General features: G+C 42.0%; 1 protein-coding gene across 1 annotated transcript; it reads left to right on the top strand.

Moving 5' to 3' along the window:
- The first annotated feature begins 4,029 nt into the window (after window positions 1-4,029).
- Window positions 4,030-17,743, top strand: QTRT1 (queuine tRNA-ribosyltransferase catalytic subunit 1). Its single transcript, XM_089489118.1, has 10 exons — window positions 4,030-4,279; window positions 5,491-5,559; window positions 8,675-8,813; window positions 9,646-9,724; window positions 11,219-11,334; window positions 12,456-12,594; window positions 13,052-13,127; window positions 13,341-13,450; window positions 16,440-16,524; window positions 17,284-17,743. The coding sequence occupies exons 1-10, from the start codon at window positions 4,061-4,063 to the stop codon at window positions 17,434-17,436; spliced, it is 1,185 nt and encodes a 394-aa protein (XP_089345244.1). The 5' UTR covers window positions 4,030-4,060; the 3' UTR covers window positions 17,437-17,743.
- The last annotated feature ends 354 nt before the right edge of the window (window positions 17,744-18,097 follow it).

Here is an 18,097-nt window from a genome sequence, read left to right as displayed (position 1 = left end):
TAGGCCTTTTGGAAGATGTCTTCTCCCCTCTCCATCCCATTTATCAATATTGATTTTCACCTTCACAAAATCCAGACAGACTACCACACTTGGTGTCACCGAGTGTGGTAACTCATGGTGTCACCCCACACTGATCTCCACCCATCCCACACCAAACAGAATCCTTAGTAATGTTGTTTTGTACTAATGTTACTTATAAATTCTAATTCCTCATTATTACTGAATGTAATGGCAATCGTTGTGACATAAACAATTAGCAAAATTACAATTATACTTTTAAATTACAATATCATACACACACCCTAAATGCATTTATATGTATATAGTTTTATGTGGTTAAAGTAAGGTGTGATGTTTTTAAAGAAAATTGTAAAAGAATTTAATTTTAATTATTTAATTTAAAAAAAAAACCCAGGGGCCTCTCCTTTCTCACCACATTCATACCATCTCTTCAGCATTTTAAAGGGATGCAGGCAAACACCACAGCTCATTTCTGCAAAAAGTAGATGTTTGGGGAGCAGTAGTGTCACCCCCCATACTTACGGTGTCACCTTGTGTGATCTGCACCCCATGTCTCACTAGTATCACATAACTTCAGCTAACAGAAGAAAGTGGGAAAAAATCATCAAAAGATCATGACATGGTACATGTCAGTAGTCAGGACTACAAGTAATATTTGCCTTGCATATCAATAATAATAATAATAATAATAATAATAATAATAGGATTTATTTATATGCCGCCCAATCACTGGGAATCTGGGTGGCTTACAACAGAGGGGATAATAGACGGTTCCCTGCCCTCAGGCTTACAATCTAAAAAATCTATTACAATCTATTGCATGGTCCCGAATTTAATCATCTTCTTCCAGTCATATATTACACAATTTAAATTTATTCATATAGGTCTTCAGGTGCTACATCTGATGAGGTCAATTAGTTTTCATATTTCAGGGAAAGACAATGGTAAACCATCTCTGAGTGTTCATTCCCTAAGCAAACGCCTGTGAAATTCATGGGCTCACCATAAATTGACAGGGAACTTGAAGGTGCATGCACCCACTACACACACACACATTCCCACACATGCACACACATTTACCCCACTGTTGTTTCCAAATAGACAGGCTGGTAATTTGTCTGTTTACATGAGAGACCTATGGAAACCGACTTAACCAACATTATTCTGTAGCCTTAACGGATGTTTGAGTTTTTCCATAAACAAAGCCAAACTAGTTTTGGTCTCAAAAGTCAATAGAGCATTGCTGAAATGAAAGTTGTGCTATCACTATTCAAATGTGAATCGACTTTTTGGTTAATTCTAGTTCTACTATTTAAAAAAAATATTTAAAGCCTAGAATCACTTCTGATACTCTGATAGTTTGCGATATCATCCCATAAATCTGTAACAAATAGTCACTACTTTATAATCCCACCACACACATATGACCTCTTTACAATATCTAATTAAGTCTTACTGAGGCCTGTTACAGACTGCCAAAATAAAGCTGCTTGGGATCTCTTTGGAGGTATGCTATTTAAATGATGCATGGGTCCTAAGAGTCCGGAAGCTGCACCAAAGCTGCACTCAGTGCTTAGGAATGGAGTGTGGCTTTGGTGCGACCTCCGGACTCTTAGGACCCATGCATCATTTAAATAGCATACCTCAAAGAGACCCGAAGCAGCTTTATTTTGGCAGTCTGTAACAGGCCTGAGAAAGCAATATATTCTAAAACAAATATGTAGAAGAATGGCTCCCATAATTTCAAAAAAGCCAGTGTGGTCTAGTGGTTTCTGTGTGGGACTATGATTCTGGAGTTCAGTGTTTGATTCCCCACTTGGCAGCAGAAACTCAGAGTAACCTTGTGCAAGTCACACTCTCGCAGCCACAGAAAACACCACGATAGGTTCACTTTAGGGTTGCCACATGTTGGAAATAACTTCAAGGCATCCAACAACGACAATTTCAAGTGTTGTTTGCACCCATTATCTGGCCTCATTGTCGCGGCTGCAAAAATAGCATCCAACAATTTAAAACATCCAACTTTCTAAAAGCGAAGAGTTAAGACTATTACAAATGCACTCATATTCCAAGAGCATGAGCCTTTAAAGCTGGGGCTTAACTTTTCCATCAGGTAGCAGTAAAGAAATTACACAGTTTCACATATTGTGCATACCTGGTTACAAATTTGCAGTGCGGTGTAAATTTACAGTGCTATATAAATAAAGCGTAATAACAACAACAACTCACGTTTCATGTCACAAAACAAGTGGGAGGGAGCCTCCCAGTGTCAAGAGTAAATGTCTCCCTCCTTGGTCTCCGAGACCTCGGTTCATCCAACAGAATGAATCTGGCAGCAATGAGAACAGAACAAATTAAGTTTAAACAGGCGCCTAATTTTAAGATGGAATTAGATAATTTGGAACAGGTTCAGAGAAGGGCAACAAGAATGATAAGGAGGAGGAAGGGAGGGGGAGGAACAAAAGGAATGTGGCAGCACCTTTAAGACTAACCGGGTTTTATTTTAGACTATGTTGTTTTTGTTAACTGCCCTCGAGTCGATCCCAACTCATAGTGACTTTGTGGATCAGGAGTCTCCAAGATGCCCTATTTTCCACTGCTCTGCTTAGATCTTATAAATCCATGCCTATGAGCTTCTTAATAGAGTCCATCAGTCTAGCATGTAGTCTTCCTCTCTTTCTACTTCCCTTCACCTTTCCTAGCATGATTATCTTTTCCACTGAGTCTTTCCTTCTCGTGATGCAACCAAAGTACAACAGCCTCAACTTTATCATCTTGGCTTCCAGCAAAATTTCTGGCTTGATCTGCTCCAGGAGTCCAGAACCCATTTGTTTGTCTTTTTGGCTGCCCACAGGATCCTCAGCACTCTTCTCCAGCACCACATCTCAATTGAATTTCTTTTTATCTGCTTTTATCACTTTGGAATTTGGTGTGTCCATGATATATTTCCTGTTTCTATGTCTGGTCCTGAAAGACAGGTAGCAGACGAAAGTGGAATGTGCTCTCTTAGGTTTTTCACAACCTCTGGTTCAGAAATATTATTTCCACAAGTTCATAGACAACAATCCACACATGAATGGTTGCAGCAATACAGCAAACAGGTTGTGTTAACTGTGCAGACAGTAAATAGATAGCAATGGAAAGATGACTACCTCCAGAGTTTTTTTGACACCGTTTCTACTATTAACCCCAAAAATCAGTATTCAAGATGCAGTTTTTCCAAAAAACTTGAAGGCACTTAACATAAATGTTCATATAGGCTGCATCCGCGCTGCAGAAATAATCCAGGTTGACACCACTTTAACCGCCATGGCTCAATGCTGACTAATTTTGGGAATCCTAGTTTTGTGAGGTATTTCGCTTTCTCTCTTCAGAGAACTCCGCTGCCACAGAAAAAGACATTTCACAGGATTCCATAGCACTGAGCCATGATTATTTCTGCAGCCTGGATGCAGACAGAGAAGGCGAAATACCTCACAAAACTACAGCTCTGATAACTCCATAGCACTGAGTGATGGCAGTTAAAGTGGTGTCAAACTGCATTCATTATTCAGTGTAGTAGATGCCAGTCATAGGCTCAAGGCTATGGAATTGTGGGGATCTGTAGTTTATTGCGGTGCCAAAAGCTCTCTGACAGGGAAGGCTAAAAATGTCTCACGAAGCTACAATTCCCAGAATTCCATAGCACTGAGCCAGGGCGGTTAAAGTGGCGTCAAACTGGATTATTTCTTCAGTGCGGATGCAGCTATAATGTATGATGTCTCTGAACTTTTTCCAATCTCTATAATAATAACAACAACAACAACAATAACAACAACTTTATTACAGCCATTTGCTATTATTATTATTCTCTATTGTTGCTTCGCCCAGTCGCCTGCTGGGGGCGCTCGAGTCCAACCAGTGGCAGATCCAGTTGGACACTCTGGCCCTCAGGCAGAGACTCTATGGTTTACGTCACGGGGTGAAGGAGAAGCCTCTCCTTCCAGTTTTTAGCCCCGCCCCCGGGTCACGTGACGCGGGGACCGAGCCAGCGGTTGCTATGGCGGCGGCTGCGGCCTTGTCGCTGCGAGTGGTGGCGGAGTGTGGGCGGAGCAAAGCCCGCGCCTGTGAGCTGCGGCTCCCGCACGGGACGGTGGATTGCCCGGTGTTCATGCCGGTGGGGACGCAGGGGACCATGAAGGGCCTCACCGCCGCGCAGCTGGACGGCCTCGGGTGCCGCCTGTGCCTGGGCAACACCTACCATCTGGGCATGCGCCCCGTAAGCCCCGCCCCCTCCCCGTGACGCGGCGGGTCCCTTTTCCTCCCTCTTCCTCCTGGGTCTGAGTGACAGTTCTCCCTTGAGAACGACAGCGAAAGCCTCCCGATGTTTCAACTGTGCCCTTGAAGGGATTTTGGACTTCAGTTCCCAGAAGCCTCAGGCACGTTGGCCAATAGCTTGGGATTCTGGGAGATGAAGTCCAAAATCCCCTCAAAGAGCATAGTTTGGAGATAGTCTCCATTTCACTATCTAGTGATATAGTTGCCCCCAAACTGTGCCCTTTATGGGATTTTGGACCTCAGCTCCCAGAAGCCTCAGCCATGTTGAATCCTAGAGTTGGAAGAGACCCCAAAGACCACCCAGTCCAGCCCCATTCTGCCATGCAGGAACTCTTAATCGAAGCATCCCCGACAGATGGCCAATCAGCCTCTGTTTAAAGACTTCCAAGGAGGGAGACTATCACACTTGATGTTGGCCAGTAGCCTGGGATGCTGGGGAACAAAGCCCCAAATCCCTTAAAGGGCACAGTTTGGGGACCACTGATTTATACTGTGGTAACAGCCCAGTTTGTTATTCATTTACTGTGGGGAATCCTTGAGGCCAAAATTGGGGGGATATAGGAGGGAAATAGGTGGGAAATAGCACGAAATTGACGATTTGCCTAATGTCAGCCATTGGGTTTCCATGGCCAAGTCAGGATTCGAATCCTGATCTCCGGAGTCGTAGGAGACATTCAAACCACTATTTGCTCCAGTACCCCAAAGGAACAATACATTACTTCTGCTGGCTTAAAACAGGCTCTGAAATGGCCTAAGGGCCTAAAAACATGGTAAAAAAGACATCAAAACTCCTGAGGCGATGGAAGGCAAACAAAACAAACCCTCTTTTGATTTCTTTATGTGGGGGATGCAGTGTGGGGTGCAGCGCTCCAAGGTCTCTAAGGGGCGGCTATTGCGGTCCCTGGGCCTTCCACAGTTGTCCACCTGTGATATATGTCAGTGGTGCTCAAACTGTGCCCTTTATGGGATTTTGGACCTCAGCTCCCAGGAGCCTTAGCCATGTTGGCCAATAGTCTGGGATTCTGGGAGCTGAAGTCCAAAATCCCTTAAAGAGCACAGTTTGGGGACCACTGATGTCTAGGACTGAGTGGACCTTGGGAAACTCACTAACAGTCTTCCAGGCAATGATGGCAATCTTTTGTTCTGCTCTAGGGACCAGGCCTTATCGAAAAAGCTAATGGGCTCCATGGCTTCATGAACTGGTCCCGGAACCTGCTGACGGTAAGGATAAGGAAACCATCTATCATGAAGGAAAAGGGCTTTCTCTGACTGAGCTTTATTGGTGGCAGAAACTGAAAGCAGTGACATAGGATGCAGGCCTTAGTCCAGAATGGCATGCGTAATTATTTTTTTATTATTATTATTTAATTCCCCCCCCCCCAAAAAAAAATTGCAATCTTACATTTTTGATATTTTAGTATAAAATATAAAAGTTCGGAGCATGTGGTGGTCTTCCAGCTCCAGGTATTCTTGAATGAAAGGGATTCGCTAGATCCATCCGGTCTGGCTTTAGGTATGGCTATAGAACAGGGGACAGCTTTGGTCGCTTTGGTGGATGACCTATGCAGGGAACTGTACATAGGGAGCGTGTCCCTGTGGGTTCTGCTGGACCTCTCAGCAGCTTTTGATACCATCACCCTGAGCTACCTTTTTGGGATGAAACAGAACAGGACTTCGGGACCATGCTCTGTAGTGGTTTCGGTCTTTTCTGGAGAGGCAAACGCAGAAGGTGATGCTAGCAGATGCCTGTGGGCTCAGTTTTATCCCGTCTGCTATTTAATATCTACATGAAACTTCTGGAAGAAGTTGTCATGAGTTTTGGGGTTGGATGTCACCAGGTGCCATAAGTCAGAAACAACTTCAAGGCACACAAGGAGGAGGAGGAGGAGGAGATGCAACAAGGGTAGCCAACAGCCACACTCTTACAGAAACAGTAAGCAAAGGGATCTTGAAGCACCTTTGAGACTAACTGAAAGAGAAAAGTTGGTAGACTCATGGCGACCTTAAGGCAAATCTATTATGGGGTTTTCCTGGCAAGATTTGTTCAGTGGGTATTGCCTTCCTCTGAGACTGAGAGAGGTTTACTTGCCCAAGTTTCCATGGCCAAACAGAGATTTGAACCCTGGTCTCCAGAATCCTAGTCCAATACATAAACCACTACACCACACTGGCTCTCATGAGCAGCAGTAAGTACATTTCAGAAGTTGAGTAAGTCAACAGACTGTCTCAAGTGATTGAGCAATATATGTTACAGTTTGAGTGCTTTACTGAAAGAAGCTGGGGAAATTATTAGAGCTGTTTGCCTCATTTAAAATAAATATAGGGAGTAGAGTTTTACTTCCTGCTGGATTGTACGCTTAGACTCACACACATTACATGTACAAGAAATGGAAAAGGTGGGAAATCACCAATGAACAATTCAAACAAGTAACTAGCTGTAGAGGTAAAGTCAGAAAAGCAAAAGCGCAGAATGAGCTTAAGCTTTCTAGAGAGGTTAAGAACAACAAAAAGGGCTTTTTTGGGTATGTCAGTAGCAAAAGGAAGAAGATGGATTTGGTAAGGCCACTGCATGGGGAAGATGGCAAAATGCTAACAGGGGACAGAAAAAAGGTAGAATTACTCAATACCTTCTTTGTCTCAGTCTTCTCAGAAAAGGAAAAGGGTGCTCAGCCTGAGGAAAATGGAGCAGAGGACACAACAGGAGAAGTGCAGCACAGAATAAGTAGAGAGGAAGTACAGGAATGCCTGGTTAATCTAAATGAATTTAAATCTCCAGGACCAAACTTCCTACATCCAAGGGTATTAAAAGTATTGGCAAATGTAATCTCAGAGCAATTAGCAATAACGTTTGAGAACGCTTGGAGAACAGGAGAAGTTCCAGCAGACTGGAGGAGGACAAACATCCCCATCTTCAAAAAGGAGAGAAAAGAGGATCCCAACAATTATCATCCAGTTAGTCTGACATCTATAGCAGGAAAGATTCTAGAGCAGATCATTAAACAGAGAGTCTGTGAACATCTAGAAAGCAATGCCATAATCAGAAAAAGTCAACATGGCTTTCTGAGAATCAGGTCATGCCAGACTAATCTAATCTCCTTTTTTGATAAAATTACCAGCTTGGTAGACAAAAGGAATGCTGTAGATACAGCATATCTCAATTTCGGTAAGGCCTTTGACAAAGTCCTCCATGATATTCTTGGAGACAAACTGTTAAAATGTGGGCTAGATAATGTGACAGTTAGATGGATTTGTAATTGGTTGACTGGCCAAACCGAAAGGGTGCTCAACAATGGCTTCTTTTCATGGAGAGAAGTGACCAGTGGGGTCCCACAGGGCTCTGTCCTGGGCCCAGTGCTATTCAACATCTTTATCAATGCCTTGGATGACACAATTGGGGACATACTTATCAAATTTGCAGATGACACCAAATTAGGAGGAGTAGCTAATACCCCAGAGGAGAGGATCAGAATTCAAAATGACCTTAATAGATTAGAACGCTGGGCCAAAAACTAACAAAATTAACTTCAACAGGGAGAAATGTAAGATATTGCACTTAGGCAGAAAAAATGAAATGCATAGATATAGGATTATTTATATTTGTTTGTTTGTTTATTTATTTGTATTCCGCTCTTTTCCCAGGATTGGGACTCAGGCTATCAGAGCAGCTTACGGTTATTATTTTTCATTAGACAGTTCTCTGCCCTAAAAGTTGCACAGAAAGACCTAGAGATTCCTAGAGAGGATACTCTACTAGGCCTTTGCAGCTCCTCTAGCGCAGTTCTATGGTCAGTGCCTGTCGGACATTGACCACAGAGTTGCCCTGGAGGACCTAGAGATTCCTAGAGATGTGTCCTCACAGGTAAAAACATGATGTTTTTGTTATTTGCTGTTTTTTCCATATTCATGGGGGTCTTGTGTCCTTAACCCTAGTGAATAATGAGGGACAAGTGTAGTACGAACTTCCTGAAAGTAAGAGCTGTGGAATACACTCCCTTGGAGTGTGGTGGAGTCTCCTTTTTTTTGAGGTCTTTAAGCAGAGGCTGGATGGCCATCTGCCAGGGATGCTTTGATTGTGAGTTCCTGCATGGCAGGGGTTGGACTGGATGATCCTTGTGATCTCTTCCAACTCTATGATTCTATAATGCTGTGGATCAAAAAGATGCAACTAGAATAGAAATATAATTTTATGTCTTTCTGATGTCCATCACAGCTCTTCTATTAATCTTATGCTCTTCTGGTCATGTAAAGTAGTGCTTGTGATGTTATGGAGAGTAAAGTAGCACAGTAGATGATCCCTCTTATCACTTATTTTTATAGTTTCTGTCTTTTTCTGCAGGACAGTGGTGGATTTCAGATGGTCTCTCTGGTGGAGCTCTCCAAGGTGACTGAAGAAGGAGTCCAGTTCTGTTCTCCTTATGATGGCAAGGAGATTCTGCTGACTCCAGAGAAATCCATTGAAATACAGAATGCTCTGGGTAATACTATATCTTGCATAATACCAGCTAGTAAGATGACTGATTTTTCTTTGTAATAGTGGGATATATTTCTTACTTGTTACAGCTGTTTCACTGCTGCTTTAGAAATACCAAATGCTTCTAGAAAAGTTTAAATAGAAATCTAATAAGAATAATAATAATAATTTGACAGTTGTGGTTAATGTTAGTGTGCTTTGCAGCTTGTAAAGTACCTACCAGGATAAAAATTATACACTCACTAATTTCTTCTCATACTGTACCTTCCACACTAGTGTGGTAAGGATAATATGGGCATCAAATTTTCAGCTCTGCAGGGAACAATCTACATTGAGCAATTGAAATATAATCTTAATAGACCATAAATTATTATAGAAATTTTACGATTTCTGCATTGTAGAAGCAAGTATGAATATGGCTGTCTGCTTTTATCCATACGTTGTAAATCTCTTTTATCATAAAAAAAAAGAAATGCTCCAAAAATAGTGGAGTAGGATATAAAAGAAGACCCTTTATGGAAGTTATAAAGTCTGCATGGTTAGAATTTTAAGATGAAGAGAAGAAACAGATGCAGATTTAAATGTATTAAGGCTCTACTAGGTGCCCTGCAGGTTTCAGGGTACATCTAAAACTTGCAGAAAAGAAACCCATATTGACTCATTTTCACTACTAGAGATGTATGGGAAAGCTTCATCCTTCTTGCAATATACATTTGAAAAGTATTGCTTACTTGCTTATTGTACTTGTGTTGTCTTGAGTAAAAATATATGTTACTTGAAACCAACAATGTAGGTTCCACTGTTATCCAGTCTTAAATAATATTTTCCCTCCTCAGGCTCTGACATCATCATGCAGTTAGATGATGTGGTCAGCAGCACCGTCAGTGGTCCCCGTGTAGAAGAAGCCATGTTCAGGTTTGTGCTGTGTATTATGTCTATCTGACCCCACTGGCCAGTCCAAGTCAGTTCCTTGCTCATGTGGTCTGCCTTACTTTTCCAGTTATGCAGCTTTTGCTCACTGCTACACATGTCCCCCCACATTCGCTGGGGTTAGGGACACAGGACCCCTGTGAATATGGAAAAACCACAAGTAACAAAAACACTGTGTTTTATCTGACAAAATATCTCTCTAGGAATCTCTAGGCCCTCCGGTGCAACTCTGTGGTTGACATCTGCCAGACATTGAGCATAGATTTGTCCTGAAGGAGCTACAGATGCCTAGTAGAGTCTTCTTTTTAGGAATCTCTAGGTCCTTGAGTGCAACCTTTGGTTAACGTTGACCATAGAGTTGCGCTGGAGGATCTAGATATTCCTAGAGAGAACATATTAATAAAATCCATGAATAATCAAATCCACAGAAGTCAAAGTGGCAAATGTGGAGGGACAAGTGTAGTGAAATGTTCACATTCTTCATGTTAAGTATAAGTGAATGAAATTATGCAGACTTGATTCGATTTTATAGGCATTCTGGTTGGTTTTAGATGTAAACTTCATTCTCTTAACAAGAGTAGTTTGAGATAACACTTCATCTGTGCTAAATGAAGCTTCAGAATCCTGGTAAGCCATAACCAGGTTTCTATGGCGGGGAGAAGGTGTATGGTGAAAGAATTACATCTTGCCCTGGACTACCCAGAACTATTCCAGAAACTTCTGCATACTCAGTTGTCATTGTCTAAATGTTTTCTTTGCAGCTATGAAAATCAACTCATAGAGTCCACTCACTGATTATATTATTTTAATGTATCTCAGTGCTTTTAGCTATGTTCCCACAAAATAGAATGTTATCTATTTAGAACAGTGGTTCTCAAATGGTGGGCCAGGATTTGTGCAACAGTTGCTCAAGGAGGCATGAGATTTGCAAGTGTCGACCCATCTCCTCTTCCCAAACCTTTTTATGTGTAAAATTTCCACATGCATTGAGCAAAATATTGAATTTACTTAAATAAAACTGTTCTAATATGAATGATGTTATTTCCCCATAAAATGTTAAAATATGAATATACATGAATGTGCGAACAAAAATATGCACACTAAATAAAGAAAATATTTTTATTCATATACTACATCAAGTATGTGTGTGTGGGGGGCACAATATCCACAGGTAAAGGGGGTCCCAAGGGTAAAAAAAATTGAGTACCACTGATGTAGGATATCTATCTAGGGTATAGAAGAGAAACTCTGGGTGCTACACATTGCCAGGAACAAGACCACAGACCTAGATAGCTGGGTTTTAGATTAGTATGGCTGCCTCTGCTCAAGTCCCTCCTTGAAGTATACACCTTAAATCCTGAAAAGCAGTGAGCCTCCTTAGGGGTAAGTTACATTACTGTACCTGATACAATGTCTGATAATGAAGTGATATGACAAATACTTCTTTTTCTTAACTGAGCAGGCCTCTGTTTCTTGCAGGTCCATTCGTTGGCTGGACCGATGTATTGCAGCACATAGCAAGCCCAACAAGCAGAATCTATTTGCTATTATCCAGGGTGGGTTGGATCCTGCCCTTCGAACCAAGTGTCTGGAAGGTAAGTTTCCATCTGTATATGATCTCTGTTCCTCAGTAATATATGTGTTCATGGAAATATTCAGGCTGCCTGATACTTGAGGACAGTACTAGAGGAAATTAAGTTGAAATTCCTTTCTTGGACTTGCACTTTCTGTTGATCTCAGTTCCTCAGGGTCTTTGACTAGTGATCTGAAAAAGCTTATAAAGCTTCACTTACAGATAAGGACTATACTACAGGCAGAGCTATAAGCTTTAACTGGTAGGTTAATAAGCCAAAATTTTATCTGTGGTAAAATCTGATTTTATTCAGCAGGGTTGTAATTTAAAGGTGCATTGGTTATTCAAAACGTTGTTTTGGGTCTAACGTTGTGTCATAGCAGGGAGCAAAAGATGAAATATTTAATGAATTTATGAGCTTGAGAACGCCCACAATAATTACTGAATGTAATTATCTGAGACACCCATTTATCCCTGGTGTATAGACCATAAGCAAGGGTGATCTCCTATAAACATACAGGTGCATACCAGCCACAAGAATATTTGAAAACAGTTGTCACAGATTATGGAAAAATAGCATGTGATGAATTTGTAGTTTGCTTTCCTGTGTGGTAATAAATAATCTCAGGATTCACAGTGGCAGCTCAGGAAGTTTTTGGATTGGGGTTTCCATGAAAGGCAGTTTTGTTATCTGAGGCCTGGGACAGACCACCCAAAAAGGGCGGCCTGCCGGCGGCCTACTTTCCTCCAGCCACCAAACCGCACGGCTTCCCTCCAGAAGAAAAAGAACTCGGGAAAAGCGGGAGTAGGGTATGAGTAAATGCTGCACACTTCAAACAATACCATCTGGTACAACAGCCAATGACGCACTCATTACGTAAGCAATGTGCGGCAACGTGCAGACACCGCACATTGCTTACATAACAATGGCAGCGCCCCTGTACACAGGGCGCACCATTGTTACGCCGCCTGTATGTTCTAGGATTAGGCACTGTGCAGTTGCCGTGCATTCCCTAACCCTAGAATTGGCACCAGTACGCTGCTTGTTGGCGGTATGTACCGCACCTTAGTTTTCTTTGGATGCTGCTCTCCTGTATGATGAAATTCATGACTCTTAACAGCTGTCCTTCCTTCCTCTGTCAGAAATGACTAAACGAGATGTGCCAGGCTTTGCCATTGGGGGCCTGAGTGGTGGCGAAGCCAAAGATCACTTCTGGAGAATGGTGGCTCTCAGTACAGATTATCTCCCCAGGAACAAGCCTCGCTATCTTATGGGAGTAGGGTACGAGTAAATGCTGCACACTTCAAACAATATCATCTGGTACAGTTTCCTCTGTGCTCCAACAGGAACATGACAAAGTGGATTGCTGCTGACAGTGTGATTAGCTGTTAGTATCCCCATATACTGTGAAGACTTCCTATTTTCTGTTTTGAGAAGGAGAATGACCCGAGTGTTTTAAGTCAACTCCTTTGTCTATTCTTCAAGGTGTTTGTAACCAGGAAATTTTAAAGTATCCAGCAATTAAAAAAGAATGGTGCAAAAGTAAACCTGTCCTTATTTGGTTTTGCACCATTCTTTTTTAATCACCCTGTGTAAGATTACCACCAGTCATCTGCTTGAGGGCATAGGGTGGGGAGCTGGGTTTGGGCAAGGCTGTTCTTTAGGCAGAAAGTGGGCAAAATATTAGGCAGCTACTTCATCATCTGAACTATGTCGGTTCAATTCTTTTCCCACAAAGCTATGCCACAGACCTGGTGGTGTGTGTGGCCCTCGGCTGTGACATGTTTGACTGTGTATTTCCCACAAGGACCGCAGTAAGTAGCTGCCTCAGCTATGGGGGAAACTGGGAGTGGCAGCCTGGGAGGGAGAAGAGTGTCATTACGTGGGGAAGGGTGGGATAAACTGGGATGGAAGCCATTTATTAAACAAAAAATGGGGTGGCTTGAAACAGCCAGTGCCCCAAGAAGGCAAAAGTCCTGAGAGCATTTCTGTAGGTCTTCAGAGCTCTCTGCCTTTTCCACTTTCAGCGTTTTGGTTCAGCCTTGGTCCCCTGGGGCTCCCTGCAGCTGAAGAACAAGCAGTATGCCAAGGACTTTCGCCCTATTGATGAGAATTGTCATTGCCTCACCTGCCAGAGGTTTGTGTGGGAAGTGCCACTTTCTTTTTCCTGTTTTTAATACATTATTTCATCATCCAGCAAAATATTAAAGTGCACTGCTAAGGCAGGTTGCTTGCTCAAAAAGCGGTACATTTTTCATCCATGTCTGAGGAAGGTGGTCAGAAGGCAGAGAAAGCTGTGCTGCTCTTTTGAACAGAATGGGCAGCTCCACATGTAGGGCTAGCATAAGGCCTGAACAGACAGGCCAAAATAAAGCTGCTTGGGGTCACTTTGGAGGTAGGCGGTTTAAATGCTGCATGCGTCCTAAGAGGCCAGAAGCTGTGCCAAAGCTACGCTCCAGGCCTAAGGACTGGAGTGCAGCTTTTGTGCAATTTCTGGCCTCTTAAGATGCATGTGTCATTTAAACAGCATACCTCCAAAGTGACCCCAAGCAGCTTTATTTTGGCCTGTTCGGGCCCAAAGTTAAGAAGTATAGGTTGTTGTGCATCAGCAGTTCTGCAAGTAATCCAGAGCCATTTGAGTATAATATTCCTTAGCTTCATGCCCATTGTGGTATCTTTGAAGGAACGTGTTATTCCATATGCTTCCTTCACACATTTAATTCTGTCAGAAAGATTGTACTCATATGAGTAATCTGCTTAGAGTGCCTTCAACATCTGAACATTTGCAAGGGACTACCAGGTCTGAGTTTTTCTGTCTCCTGCACTCTCAGGCCAATCTGTCTGATTTCCTTTAGGAAGTATCCTTTAGGAAGTCTGTCCTTCAGGAAAGAGAAAGCCTCTTCTGTTTAGGAAAGCTTTGGAGTACTAAATTGTTGAGCCTGGCTCATACTCATGCCCTGCTGGTTAGTTGTTTTTAGTGATTTTTATAATGAATAGTTATGTTGCTTAAATCAGTCTAACTTTTTGTTGTGTTACTCTTCTGTTAGTTCTTGCAAGAACCCTTTGAGTTAGTTAGCAGCTTATCAAATGTTAGAAATACAATGAAAGCTGTAGTTGAGGAGTGAAAAATTCTTCGATGTGAGAAGATTGTCAACGAAGGAGCTGAAGGCTTTGTTGGAAACAACACAATCTAGTCTTTCATAGCTGGTCCATGCAAGCAGGTGCTCTCTTCATTCCCTACTTTGGACTTCCCAGACACACTCCAAGAGCAATTGGAACCACACAAGTGGAGGGACAGGAAAGACGAAGATTCTGTTTTTCCAATGTTTTCTCAACCCCCTTTCCAGGTCCATTTAAGTCCAGCCTAAGTCCACATTTTAATAGGATTCTACAAGTTCCTGTTCCTATGTTTTCCCTGCCCAAGTCCAAGTCTCCTTTTCTTTCCCAGTCCCCTCCCAGGACACACACATAACCCTAATGTTTCTTTTTCTGGCTGACCATCAAGCTCACTTACCAAATATTTATTAACCATCTTTCCACTGCTCAGACCAGTTAACAATACAATGCAGAAATTTCAAAATTATAAGTAAAGCATGAAAACACATCAACACTCACCTGCTTAAGACCTATTTCATGAGCAAGTTAGCGTAAACGCCAAGCAGCAGATGCCTTTGCCTGCTGGCAGAAGGAGAACAGAACATACATAACAGATACCAGGCATGTGGCTTGGTCCAAAGTCCTTTCCCATCTTACATGGCTCTTTAAGGAAGCTTATATGACCCCTGAGACTCCTAACAGAGTAGGTTTCTGTGGCTTTATGTTTTCCATATGGTGTCAGTTGTCCTTTCTTGAGGACAAATGGAGACCATTTCTCCTCTACTCCTTTCCCTTTGAGCTGGTTGAAACAATGCTTTATTCTATCCTGCGTGAAAGTGTTTTTGTTTGTTTGTTTGTTTACCACCATATACCGGGCCCTCCTGGGAACTGCCGTTCTGTCCCAACAAGCGAATAATCTCAGTGTCTTATATCAGTTGGAAAAAATGTCTGTTGCTGAGTGGAATAATGGGCTTATGTCATATTCAAAGCTTAACAACAACATGAATCAGTGGTATCTGGATATACAGCAACAATCGTTTTAATCTTCACAGAGTAGAGTAGTACTTGAATCCTAAGTAAGTATGGAAAGAAAGAAAAACAGTTCTTACATTTTAGGCTTATATGTGAAAAGTCAATTTGTCATAATAATTAGAATATCAGACTAACCCCAAGGGAGACCTATGCTGAAATCATTGTTTAGCTTAGCTAGATAGACATCGCTTAGCTAGTTCAGTTAAAATACACACCACAAACTGCAGTTGTGAATTAAAAATGTGCAAGAGAAAATCACGCATGATGTCTGGAGTGAGATAAAAGTTGGGTAAAATGTTTGATTCTGACTAGACTAGTTAGACATTATCCTCTGTGTTTGATAGAATACCTAAAGACAACTTAGTGTCAGGCAACTTCTGCCTTAGGCTGTGAGCAATAGTGGGAGAGGCTGGTTACAATTTTGGACGCAGTGCAACGATAGGGGTGTTTTTTGTGTGTTTTGTGTCTTGTTGGTCCTCAGGAAGTGAAATTTAAGAGGATGCATGAACTCTTCTTTAGCGTTTTCCAGAGGTCTGGAAAGTGCCAATGTTGCATTATCCAATACAGCACAAAAGGCTTGGCACATCACAGCCCTTGTCTTTGAAACTTCATGATGAAATAAAAGTGCTTGTCTTTCAAGTGGCACAGGATTGTTTTGTTCTCAATTTGACAACTAGACCCATGCTGCCTCTTTTTGTTGTGTGGTCTCCCCTGTAGTAATAGGCCAAGGAAGAATATATTTCTTTATTAAAATAATTCTGACAACTTTGAGCTAAAACATTGATGTATAGAGGGAAACTCCTTTCCAGTGTTCCCTGCATCTTAGTTGCCATTTGCCCCCCATTTTATCTGGCCCTTTTCCTTTCCTGGAAAACAAGGAGGGGTGGAGGGACAATGATAATTCCCCTCTCTTATTCTTCATAACTCACATATTAATTGCCCACTTTATATCCTGGATCATAAGCTGATGCCTTTGTGCCTTTTTTGTCTCGTGACAGGTATAGCCGAGCTTTCTTGAATGCTCTCTTTCGTATTGACACAGCTGCCATGCACCACGTTACTGTCCATAATATTACTTACCAGGTTGGTCTATCTTCTGTACCATTTTGTGGCCTCAAAACTGTCTTCTATTCAGAGTCTGGCATTGAAGAACGTGAAAGATTTTGTTGTATTCTGACTCTGATATGGCAATGAGACAGCAGGACAATTTCTTTCTCTCCCTATCCTCTCTCTTACCACCAAGGTTTTACTATTGCATAGTTCACTCTGCTACCAAGATGTGCTCCTGGATTGCAACTCCTAGCAGTGCCTATCATGGTTAAGACTCCTGGGAGCTGCAGTCCAACAACATCTAGAGGGGCCACATGGTACCAGTTTATCTTTTAATGATTCTTGGCTGTCCCCTCTTTCTGGCCCAGTTTCACTCATCTCCATTTCCTTCTCTTCCTTGATGTTCTTCCTATATAATCCTGATCCATATTTTACTAAATTTTACAAATACTCTGGGAACATAATACATTATAGGGAATTTGATCAGTTTGCATAAGTTGTCTAGTATAGAATTTGAATCCCTAGGCCTAGTTGCCTGCATCTTTTTGAAGTACTGAACTCGGTTTGCAATATGAGTGGGTGTTTCTGTTTTCACAATAGGTGGAGTAGTATTTGTGATATTAGTCTCTGGGCAAATACATTTATTGTTGTGATTATTACAATTATTATTTGGGGGGTTTCCCTTGTTGGATGGAATTATTCCTTCCTTGTGGCTAGTTATGCCTGCTGGGAAACTGACAGTGTTAAAAATGCACTTGCTGAAGAGACTATTCCAATCCCTTTCTTCTCCAGCTGAATCTGATGCGCTTGATCCGGGAGAGCATCATTGAGCAGAGATTTCCAGAGTTTGTTCAGGAGTTCATGAAGACCATGTATAGAGATTCAGATTGCTACCCTCAGTGGGCAAAAGAGGCCCTGGCCTCAGTTGGAATAACGCTAGAGTGAGTGGTGATAGAGTAAGGCTCTTGGTGCGGCTGTCAGCAAGCAAGGTGCAACTTGGAGCATCCTGCCTTTCGGACAGCAAGAAATGTCACGTGCTTCTTGAACCCACAACTTTCATGCGGGTTGGCTTCCCTGCTTTCATAGATTGCCTGGTCTTTTCAGAACAATTGTCTGGACCGATGTGGCAATGAATATCTTTCCAAAAATTTCAGGAGAAGAATCTGATGAGCTGGCCTGCTGACAGTCTATCACAGTAACTCTTGGGTTTACCTCTTTATTTTTATATTAAAGTTCCTATTTTCCTCTCAGAGATTCCTGTGTGTTTTTTTCTAAGCAGTGTCACTGAGTCTATAAAAATTTGTGCAGAGTTGGCAGAATGAGCAAAGCTCTACAAATTCTGAGAAGACATTCTGAGCCTCTGTTCAGAAGTGTAATTAAAAATGTACAATCGAAAACTGTGTCCCTAATGTTTGAATTCTTTATCAGGGTTTTTGCAAGAGCGTACATATTTGGAAAAGAGAAAATGTGGAAACAGAGGAAAAGTAGAGGTTAAACCGAGGCAAAAAGAGAGTGAAGGAAGCATAACAAGCCATCAGTCTTGCTGGTGAATTACTAACCAACCCTCCTACTGACTCCTTTGTCCTACCTGTCCTCCAATCATTCT

The sequence above is a fragment of the Sceloporus occidentalis genome, unplaced genomic scaffold (genome assembly GCF_023333645.1).
Source record: "Sceloporus occidentalis isolate IW3139 unplaced genomic scaffold, rSceOcc1.0.p SCAF_1, whole genome shotgun sequence".
Classification (NCBI taxonomy): Eukaryota; Metazoa; Chordata; class Lepidosauria; order Squamata; family Phrynosomatidae; genus Sceloporus; species Sceloporus occidentalis.
Note: the sequence above shows the minus strand (reverse complement) of the source record. Positions and strands in the feature narration are given on the sequence as shown.

What these genes read in the sequence shown, in the direction of transcription:
- QTRT1 (XM_089489118.1), top strand. Translation starts at nt 4,061, where the DNA reads ATGGCGGCGGCTGCGGCCTTGTCGCTGCGAGTGGTGGCGGAGTGTGGG. An exon ending in GGTCCCGGAACCTGCTGACG is followed by an intron (nt 5,560 to 8,674) that starts GTAAGGATAAGG and finishes CTTTTTCTGCAG; the next exon opens with GACAGTGGTGGATTTCAGAT. An exon ending in TATTTCCCACAAGGACCGCA is followed by an intron (nt 13,128 to 13,340) that starts GTAAGTAGCTGC and finishes TTCCACTTTCAG; the next exon opens with CGTTTTGGTTCAGCCTTGGT.